General features: G+C 31.0%; 1 protein-coding gene across 1 annotated transcript in view; it reads left to right on the top strand.

Annotated features, from left to right (window-relative positions):
• The first annotated feature begins 3,905 nt into the window (after positions 1-3,905).
• Positions 3,906-11,445, top strand: part of LOC149426328 (uncharacterized) — a 103,071-nt gene continuing 95,531 nt past the window's right edge. Inside the window, exon 1 of the mRNA XM_089650679.1 lies at positions 3,906-4,213. Coding sequence (XP_089506805.1) covers positions 4,184-4,213 — 30 coding nt within the window. The 5' untranslated portion in view covers positions 3,906-4,183. The remainder of the gene's footprint in view (positions 4,214-11,445) is intronic.

Below are 11,445 nucleotides of genomic sequence, written 5' to 3'. Positions count from 1 at the left end.
TAACTTCCTTTGATCCAGAGCCCCAAATTATTTGATAAAATCCCCTGACTCCTTTATTGGTTTATTTGGTAGATACTCAGTTCTTAACAAAAGGATTGCAATCTTTATAGCACAGACGTCAGGTGGAATGATGTCCTTGTTTTACCGGTATTTCAATGGAGGTTTTTCAACCAAGGAACAAGCTTTATTGAATCCTTCTTATATGACGCGTCGTGTTAATTTTCGTTTTCAATTTTTTTAAAGGAAATAAAGTAGCTACATATTCCAATGATAATATTTAAAAAAATATGATTCTACTTCCTATTTATGACACTCGTCTCTTGGTGGCCATTTAAATTCATTTGTCTCTAAATATTATTGTGGTGAGCAATTTACTTAATAATCTCAAACATAAAAATTAGAAAAAGATACGGTCAGATCTAGGACTCGAACCAAAACCCTTCCCTTGCCGGTGCACCGCACTACCAACTGAGCTAATGGGATCCTATCTCCTGCGTTCGTATTTAACTGTATCATACTTCGAATAAGAACTACCAACATTGTCTTCATTTTTCTCACCGCACATACTTTTTTTATTCGCATTTATCTTTATGTATGATCGCAAGATTAAACCCGAACAAAATGCAATCTAGACAGCGTCTTTAGATTTACCTATGTTATTTTTATTTTAAATGTGCGACATCTATTGACTATTCTGCAAGTCTTGGATGAATATTTATTTTTTGGGATAACTTCGTGAGTAAAACCTCAATTTGTAATATTTAATTATTGAAGACAATATTAGCGATTCCTAAACGAAAATGCCTTGCCCCGGCAAGGCAAGGATCCTGGGTTCGAGTTCTAGATGTGACCGTATCTTTTTCTTTTTTTTCTTTTTCAGATTTTTGTTTAGGAATCGCTAATTTTATCTTCAATAATTAAATATTACAATTATAGGTTTTACTCACTAAGTTATTCCAAAAAATAAAAATAAATATTTGGTGGCCATTTATTAGTATTTAAAAATTATTTGTTATACTAAATCATTGTTTATATAATCGTACCTTGTACGTAAGTGTACTTTTTACGGATTATTTTATTGATGTGAGGATGTCAAGAAAAATAAATGGTAATAGAAAAAAAACTAAAAATAGTTTAATTTAAACTTTTATGATGTGAAAAATGTCTAAGTGGTATAAATTATATTCTGAACGACTGGGTTTCGTAATTTATAGATTAACGCGTTGCAATCTTTTTCTTTTAAAGTTTTCTGCCTACGTATTTCGCATTAATTGGCATTTGAATCGAATTGAGGAAATTGATAAATTCTTAAAATAACAATATTTAATTAAATCTTTTATGACAAATCATTGAAAAGGGCGAGTGAAATATTCCATTGCGATTTATTGGAAAATGTGTGTGAAATATTGAATGATAAATTAACATTAAGAAAACAAAGATTGAAGAAAACTTTCTTTAAGTAGGTAGAGTTGTTCGCGGTTCCATATCTACGTAATTATTGCGTGAGTGCCGTAATAAAGCGCGTGCGAGGGGGACACCAGATTGCAGGTGACTTAATCTACTTATGTTTTCCTAGAGGTCGAGCGTGAGAGAGAGATGGACCGATTCGCCAGTACTCGTTTGAATTTTAATATCACCTGCTTCAGGAGTCCGTAACTAATGATACGCGGGATTGTTTTAGTACCAAAAATCAATATTTTCGACATAATATGTTAACAATGTTATTATTAACAAAAAACTAGGCGCAACTGGATTTATTCTGAAATCATCCGAAAATATTATCAACTGTTTTTTTCTTGTAAGTAGAAATAAAATATCAATTGATTTTTGGAATTATATTTTTAACTTTGTATGTCAAAACTAACATGGCACTATCTAAAAATGCCAAAAATCAGTAGTAAATCAATAACCATATGCAATTTGTGAGGCGCGTATGGGTACCGCTGCCCCGGGAACCATTTATCGAATACCAACACCTCTGCCATAGGTCATTCCAAGTGGTTCGTTACGTTTGGTGACTTAGCAGAGGTACCCGGGTTTATGGGCTGAGGTTTTTCCAGGTCTTATCAGCGGATGCTTTGGAAAGATGGATCCATACGTTGTCACTCTTGGACACACTGACTCCCAGAATCCTACCCACATACCTTTTTCCTTACCAGAATTTTCTCCCCTCTACAATACGGGTATTGAAGAGCTATTCACTCCTTTCTCAATATCATTCCCGATACCCTGAAAATGAAGAATCAAAGAAATAAAATTTTAAAATTAACTGTTTAATTTAAAGTGAACAAAATTATAAATTCCTCTAATGTAGAATAACTGTAAAGATATGATGTATTAATTATTGTTCTAAAATGTTAAATTATTATTTTCACGTGTGTTCATATATCTGTGTTTATGTAGTTTTATTTTTATTTTTAAAGAAAGTTTTCATTTTTATTTTTTTCCTTAACTCTGTATAATATAATTTTTTAAACTCAAATTCTCATTTGCCATTTGCGTACTAATGATTACGACCTTTGGTATGTGAATACCGCATAAGAGTGTTAATTGCTCCCAACCATCTGGAGCCAGTGCGACTGTGGCATCCCCAATAATTGGGGTATGTTGTAAGGCTAAAGGTAGTGAGGAGGGGAAGGAGATGGGGAAGAGGAAGGGGAGGTAGTGCCTGGCTATTCAGATCTAGTTACCAAAGATAGCTAAAGCAATTTAAAGCAACGTTTCAATTCTGAATGGTGGTCTTACACCAAGGGTTGTTCTCTGTTCAATTATTCAATTGTAAAATAACGCTAAATTCATCACATAAAATTTTCTTGCAGACGCCAGGATTTGATCCCGCAACCTTCATATTGCTAGTCGTGAGTCTTACCCTCAACCATGGAGGCCGTCAGAGACGCCGCTATTTTGAGACATAAATAACCTAAGTTAGAATGTCTTCAAATAGCCAAGAACGTGTGTTTGGAATGTTCGATATTTACGACTGTATCCACAGGATTAATGTGTCTCGGCACAACTTGTAAATAATGCCAACTAACTTGAACTGTTTCTCGAGAAGCCCGAAATGAGGTACATTTACCTACATTCATTAATTATTGAAAAACTTTAATGTTTATTTATCACGAAGGTATATTTTTGTGTTTTCGTAATACAAGACTGTTTATTCCTACTTACCCATCCTAAATAAATGATATATTTTGAAAATGTAGAGCTGAGTAGCATGTGGAGGTAAATGTGATTGTCTTTGAAGATTTATGCTTTCATAGGTAAAACTTTTAACAAGATGAGGTGAGAAAAAATAGTGTTTATGCATGCTACACCTTTGCTAGTTTCGGAAAAGTTTTCAATTATAGTGAAAAATATCTTTACATATTTCATCAACAGCTTTTCAGAGGCCAATACTTTAAGCAATTCATTAACATCGAAAACCAGAGAAACAAATAAAAGAAGGCAAAAGTTGGTTTCAATAATATCTCATAATGTTATTCGATCAACATATTTTGATTTCAAAAAAAAAAATTCATCGAAAATCTACTGGTGAAGCTGTCGACAATATTTAGGCAAATTTTGTTAAACACACATTTTTAATAAACTATGTGTTTACATATTATTTCAATTACAAATAAAACTCAAAAATATATATGTTATGTTTTCTGCTGTAGTCTGTCCACATTCCGAGTCAGCAAATAAAAGAGTAGAGATTGATAATTTAGTTTCGTCAACAAATTTAATAAATTTCAAATCTTTACCTCGACCGCAAATGAATTACACACGTTACTAAAAAGGTTAACGACATCTGTCGCGAAATCCATCTGACTTACCTCTTCAACTCGGATGTGTGATTTGGTATTTTTGTAATATGGAAGAGGTAATATAAGCGCATCTTCGAATGGCCGATAGTCAGTGAGGCCGAATCATCGCCCGTTGAGGGCCGCGTATCCTCTCGTACTGAACTATTCGATTATGAAATTTTCACCTTGCGCTGTTTACGATACTACCTGATAACATTTTCCCGGAGAACTTATAAAATCACCCGCTCGCATGGGGTCTCCGCAAAAACCGTGATATTGGTTTAAGACATTCTAAAATTTATAAAGTTTTTTTAAAGTTTTCAGTATTTTTTTCAAAGTGATTAAAAAAAAATAAGACAGGAGCTAAGGGTTGATTTACATACCCCATCTTCAAGATGGGCAGGACGGAGCTTTTATGGCATATGGTAAGTGAAATATTAAGATAAAATAGTAAGATATTCTAAATTTAAAAAAAACTCCATTATCTATGATGTCTTCGTATGTGTTACATATTGCCAATTTCATTCGAAAATCGGTGTTGTGTTTTAATTTATTGCAGTTGTTATTTCAAATATTGAAATATTAATTTATCGTTATAATAGTATCAATAATTATTATCGGAACCCTTTAGAAAGAGGTGACTAAAAACTAGTGACATTACTTGTACGTGATGTACATTTGCATGAACATGCATGTTTGCGAAGGTTTTCAAGGAGAAGTTATAAGAGAATGTATTATAATTGCTCTTAAAATATTACTTAAGGAACTTAATTGAACGGTTCGTAATTTCCATTTCTGAAGCAATATATTCAAGGTTTATGACGAAATATTTTGACAGATTCGATGACAACAACAATAAAATGAATGTGCATTAACAAACTTGTGCCATTTAATGGACTTTATTAAGTGTGTCTGTCTACTTGACCTTTACTATCAAAAACCTGTATCACAATATTATTAAGCATTGGTAAAAAAACAAAGCAATAGATGCTATGAAGTCATTGTAATTCAAAGATTATCTTTAACAGTTTGTTTAGTTATTTTGAATAAGGATTTGTTTTTTTTAAGCTAGCCTTGAGTTTATCGATGCACTTCGGGTACGATTTTATTAAAACTACTTGGCTAAAGGCTTTTATTAGCCACTGGGAAGAATAAATTGAAAAACCAAGGATAAGCACAATAGAAATAAATTAAACTTTTGGTCTATTAGGTATTATTTTTGAAAGGTGAGTGAAATTTCAAGGCAATTCTACCTGTCATTAAAGCAGATTTTTTTTTTTGAAACAATCAAAATTTTTGATCGGCAAAGACTTGCATTATACAACTGCTGTGATTTTCCAAGCAAAATAAATTAATTTCAGCTAATTACGATATTTTTGTATTTAGCTAAAGAGAGTAAATGAGTTAATAAATTATTTTTAAAACAGGTAGGGCACCAATAATAATTACTTGCCCGTTAAATTCCAATTGTTCAATAAGAAAAAATATGTATTTCTGAAGAAAAGTGTACAAGAAAAATAAACTGAACGTTTTCAAGAGGTCAAAACTAGAGAAAAATTTGTAGAAAAAATAGGAACAACTGTTAAAAGTACAAAATGCCGATTAAGAATTATGTTATACTCACTTAGCGTGACAGTTAAATTGAGAAGTTTTTAAAGCTATTACAATTTTTGTTTTCATTTCAGAATGATAAACTGAGCGAAAAAAAAATCAAATGATAAATACAAAAAAAGCAAGTGCAGCAAAAAGTAGATAATTGTACCTATAATTGTATGGTAGGTGAAAAGCGATAAAATTTAACAATTGGCATGGCGCACATGGCGTGAATTTATTATAAGGCGTAATCAAATATGAATGAATTAATCGGGTTAATGACACGGTTAATAATATACCTATGATCTCATATATATTATTGTACTTCCCATTGCCGGTGGAATAGTGCCTAACTAATTACAGCACTACTCACAGCCCTATATTATTATCAATTATTACAGTACTATGTGTGACTGACTGCTTCCAATCAGTTTGATTGTTATGAATACAAAGAAAATAGAAAAAGCGTTTATTTTTTTTTAAAAGAAGCTTAATCGATTCTTAGCGAAGGTTCTAATATTAATTAGAAGAATATCTGTTAACTAAATCGACAGAACTTTTGTAGATAAATGATTTGAAAAAAAACGTAAAAAATGCACATAAGTTACGTTTTACAATGTAAAAGAAAACTGGACAAATTTATAAATTTATTAATAAATGCCCTTTTTCGGGGCTTTACATATGAATATTAAAAAATATACATAATTTATTGTACATAGCTGAATTGCTTCATTAACAACATTTTATATTTGTTTAGATAAATTGAAGATGTCTACTGACTTGGTATAATTGTTTCCCTCCATTAGTATTCTGGGCAAAGAGGAATACATATGGTAGTTACTCCCAGATTTTTTGCACTGAAATAAATCCTGACTTCTAGTATTACTATACGAAAAAAATATTTTATGATCTTAAAAACCTAGCGTGTTACAACATATGCGCAATATTATATTTTTGAGACAGGTTTCGGATATTTAAACTCCGCACATCACAAACATATAAAAAAATCTAGGAGAATTTGCGATTGAGACGAATTTTAACTTTGCGGTCGCTCAGTTATATCAGCGAAAGCAGAAATTAATGTCTAGGTTAAAGCTACTTTGTCAAGTGATGTCAGTAAAAGCGTAAATAAACCAAGAGTAATTTTAACGAGCTATCACACAACGCACTGAGCATGCGAATTACCTTCCGATTATGGTTAACGAGCGCATTGGGTGTATTGATGGAGGTACATGCTGATAATGTGTGTGCGGATGATATTTTTCGCGACTGTATGGTGTACTCCCCACACTCTATGGAGTCCATATACTTCAAGTAAGACGGATAAAGAACGCCCGTAAAAACATGACATCTATAATATGGAATGTCAAAAGTAGCTTAGCATGCCGAACATCTAGGCCTGATTTACTGGCTGCCGTGCGAATTCTGCAAGCGCTGAGGAATCCTTAGAATACTAAATCGGTTTTTTTGTACTGGCGTGGATACTTCTTAATGATGACTAACGTGGCTTCCTAAAACCATTCCGGGATATCACAGAACGAAATATAAATCTACGATCTTATATTCGGTGACATTTAGATTTATTGGCTTTTTGCAGTGGTATCCAATATATTATTTCTCGGTTTTTTTAGTATTATATGAAATATACAAATAAAACGTTAAAAATTCCAGAATTTATAAAATACCGCTGCCGTATTAAAAATTAAAGAGTAGTTTTAATTTTTCAAACTTAAATAACGATCACACACTGTCGATTTGAAATAAAATATTTTGTAGGTAGGTACTTAATAATTTTGTGTTGAGTTCCCGAAAGAGCTATGAAATAGACGCAATCATGTTTAATCACTATTTTATCAAGCTTAATACATTTTAGCACGCTTTTAAAATCAACTAGCAATTACTATCTGGCTTCATCGAAGTTAAAACGATGTTTTTTATTCTTTTGTTTATTTAACATGTATTGGAAATTGTTCAAAGAAGTTGCCTGTTCCAGAGAAAGAAAAAAAAATATTACGTTAAAAGTACATAAAATAATATTCTAGTTATACGTGTACTTAGAACTAAATATGAAATGAAGATCTAATTGAACATTTTGTTTTAATTTAAAGATTTTTTTATCTACGACAAAGTTAGTACAATGAAATAAATGACACTTATAAATATAGAATGTCCTAAATATATTTCTTCAAATGCGAATAAATATTGTCATTGTAATTTGAAAGTTACATATTTTTAGTCATCGTATCTACTATTCAAGTATTACTCAAAGTCATCAAAATAATTTCGTAAGTATCCGTATCTTTACACTTTTCTCACCTTAATCACAAGATTTTCAAATTAATATAAAACGTATGTCCGAGCTACTTAACACAATAATAAAACATCAATTTGAATAAAGTGCGGTCCAGTGGTGGGAATTGACTTTGAAAACCAGATAGAAGTACCTTATTTGAAATACAAAAATGTTAACTACTAATTTTACGATTTGCATCCTTCTTCGAAGCTTGCTCATAAAATCTTTAAATAGGCAATGATAAAACTAATCTTTAAGTATTATCAATAATACCAACACACACAACCTCGTATTGATGTGATAGTATGTATTAATATTATTTATGAGATAAGCGTCTCAAAGACAATTTATAATTACATTTTAGAGCATCGTCAATTAATAATGTAATAATAATATTATTGTATATAATAACGTGAGTAGTTCTAGTTTGGGGGAATTTGTAAAAGCATAGTATGGATTCCCGGATGAGACAATCCCAATACAGTTGTAGGTACTACTAGTAATTCTCTCGTTTACCTATTGAGTAATAAAGACAAAGGTAGTATTGCGCTATTCACTTTCATTATCACTACAAACAATGCAGGTATTCGTTTATCTACTCTTTGGTTGTTCGAACATCATTTGTTCGGATCAGTTCAGCTGTGAGTGATTATTTGGTAACGAACGCAGAAAGTGAATCTGATTATAAAATCCACATTATGTGAATGTTTTCTGTACGGATTCAAAATTTAATTTCTAAGTCTCGCGTGTTCTGCTCAAAGACGCAGACATTTTGCAAAAAGCCGTACATGAATCGTGGTTTTTGGAATATCCTTGTTGTTATGCAAATTGAGTTGTGTTGTGGAGAAAATGAACGGGTGAAAGCCGTTATTCAATGCTTCCTAGTGACTCGCATTATACAAACTAGGAATAAAACGCTATTAAAATAAACACATCAAAATATGAGTCAAAAACATTCACAACGTGCGTAGGAAACACTCCGGAAGATTTTCAAGCTCCTTATTAAGTGAAATGTTTTCATTTATTTTTTCTAACCCAGAGGCTGGGTTATTAATTTATATTTCGTTTATCCGTCTGTCAGATGTGATAAATAAACATGTTTTTAGAAGCTTAAATAAATACTTTATTTATACACAATACATCCGTCATCTAGCAAACGATGGATCTGTTATTAAAAAAAATATGCTTTAATTTGGTTCAATTGAAAGGTCTGTCATCACCACGCGGTCAAATAAGATTTGAAACACTCAACTCTCTTATTTTATTAAATGTTTACCTCTGAGTTCCTATAAAAGGACACTTAAATATGCCAAATAGAGAATATTGAAGGTGTCATTTTAAACAAACATTTTTACAAAGTTAATACAAGGATAAATGTTACAATACAGGATAATTAAAAAAATAGAGCTATTACAAAAATAGGGCACAAAAACAATGAGGATAATTTCAAGCCAAGACAGGAACAAGGTTTTGATGGAGTTCACGATTTCTACCACATCAATACAAAATATAAATTGCGAAATGACAGAAATCATTAAGGCTTAAACCAAAATAATTAAGGTCCTGACTTGAGTTGACAAGTTTTGCTATTCTGGACATTGGTTAATGGTACCTATAATTGATGAAATGCAAATCATTATTAATGAATCTACGGGAAGGGATATTGAAAGGAATGAGTTGCAATAAAGTAGGTGAGACAATTATAACGTTAATAGTTTTGAAAACTAACACTTTAAAATAAGTTGATCTTATTTTGAATACATCCCTATTCCAATTCACGGCTCTAATTATTATTGCACATGATGTTACCAATTAGTAGAGGTACATAGCTTCTGCAGATACCTACTCCAAACATGTAAAAATAACAGTAACTACCCGGTTTCACTCGAGTTTTAATTTTTCAAATGTCATAGCTCTCTGTTAAATAATTTTTACTCCTTCAGAAAATAATTATTTGCTACGATAAACTAAATTCGCTAATACAAATCTTCACAAGAAATATTATCGTAATGAGTAGATGGTAGTCTGGCGAAAAATACATGTACAATATGTATATATATATACCTATGTCAAGACGAAGTTATTTCGCCAAAATTCAGTAACCACATCTCTGGCTTCTTGATATTTCGCTGACAAAGACCGGCTAATTGTGCAAATTTCCCGTTCAAATAATGGTAACATTCACAATTACGGTAGCTCTTTCCAGTGACGTGTCTCTCAATTTTCATATTTTTTCACAGCAACTTTGGAGGTAGATTACACTTATTTTTACAGTTTTTCCAAATAACTGACAACTTTTCATAACATTTTTTTTAATCCCTGCTGATTTCAAATAGAGTAAAATAGAATTGCATATATACAATATCTACCCACCCGCAATTATGCAATATTACTATTTTATAGTATAATTTATTTGAATCCAATTTGGTTAGGTAAATTCAAATGCGATTTTTTTTGGAATCGAACAAAGTTCAATGAGTAAAGCGATAACGTCAGAAAAGCAAAAGCAGTTTTACCGATCTTTTGATTTTAAAATCTCAGATGGTATCATTCCGATTTAAATATAGTATAATAACAATTTGAAGAATAAAGTTTTTACAAAAGAAGTTAATAAAAGATCTAAAACAATTTTGATAAAAAAAATCTGTAATTTATTAGAGAAATCGATTCAGCATTTTTTTTAAAAGAGTCCTATAAAAACTGATACTCGAGATATAATGGAATATTTTTTTCAAAACCATTCAATTACTTTAAACGTTGATACTCTGAAAGCTATTATTTTATACCAAAAAGTAAAAGCCGATGTTTTTGACTGGAAGTCAAAACTGCTCCATGTAGACTAATATGGATGAATCATCATACCACTGATGATAAGCGATTTGATTTTGTTAGCAAACAAAAAAAATTCCGTTGTTGAGAAAGTCGGTAATTTTTTAAAAGGTCAAAATCGATATGGACTGATTATACTGACAAATTTTCATAAATAATGATGACGAGCTATTTTATTTTGTGAGCAAACAAAAGTTTTTCAATTTTTCTCTTGACAACATTAACTCTTCAAGCCTCAGCCATATTCTGTCAGACGGTCGAAGTTTTTTCGCTTTACAATTAAAACCAAATAAATGGATTTTTTCTGAACGCATCTATATATGTATATATATAACTAAAAACAGTCTTAGAAAGGTGATGAAATATCCTTTCATATTTTATTATTATAAAAAAACATATTTAAAAAAAATATATTAAAATTGTAACTGCAAACATAAAAAATATAATAAAATGGCTCATTTTACGTTTTTTTGTTACTAAAATTACTGATTAATGGATTACAAACTTTGTAGTCAACTCATTTTTTTGTTGTTTCATATAAAAATATTTGATAAAGAAATAACTTATTCTCGTTAGTTTTTTTCAAACTACAGTCGGTGCGTTTGGTTTCATAAAGGTAGAGATTTTAATTATTCTCAGGTTAACTTCTATATATGAATATAAAGCATAGTGTTTTCTCTTTATAACACCGCTTAGATCTTAGATAATATTTTTCACCATAACAGTAAGAGAGTTAGAATGATTTATGTGAGACCTCATGAGTTGTTCCCAAAAGCGAAGAAATTAGCCTAATGGGTTAATAAACACATATTGGACTTGTATTGTGTATGTACCCTACGTAATATTATGTGCAAAGAAAATTGCACAATAATCACATTTACCTTAGGGTTTCCTGTATGTTTTGAATTAAGCAAAACGGTTGACTTAAAGTTATGACAACCG

This window comes from Hesperophylax consimilis, chromosome 1, assembly GCF_061612785.1.
Source record: "Hesperophylax consimilis isolate HC1 chromosome 1, BYU_Hcon_1.0, whole genome shotgun sequence".
Lineage (NCBI taxonomy): Eukaryota > Metazoa > Arthropoda > Insecta > Trichoptera > Limnephilidae > Hesperophylax > Hesperophylax consimilis.
This window is presented reverse-complemented; position numbering and strand designations above follow the sequence as displayed.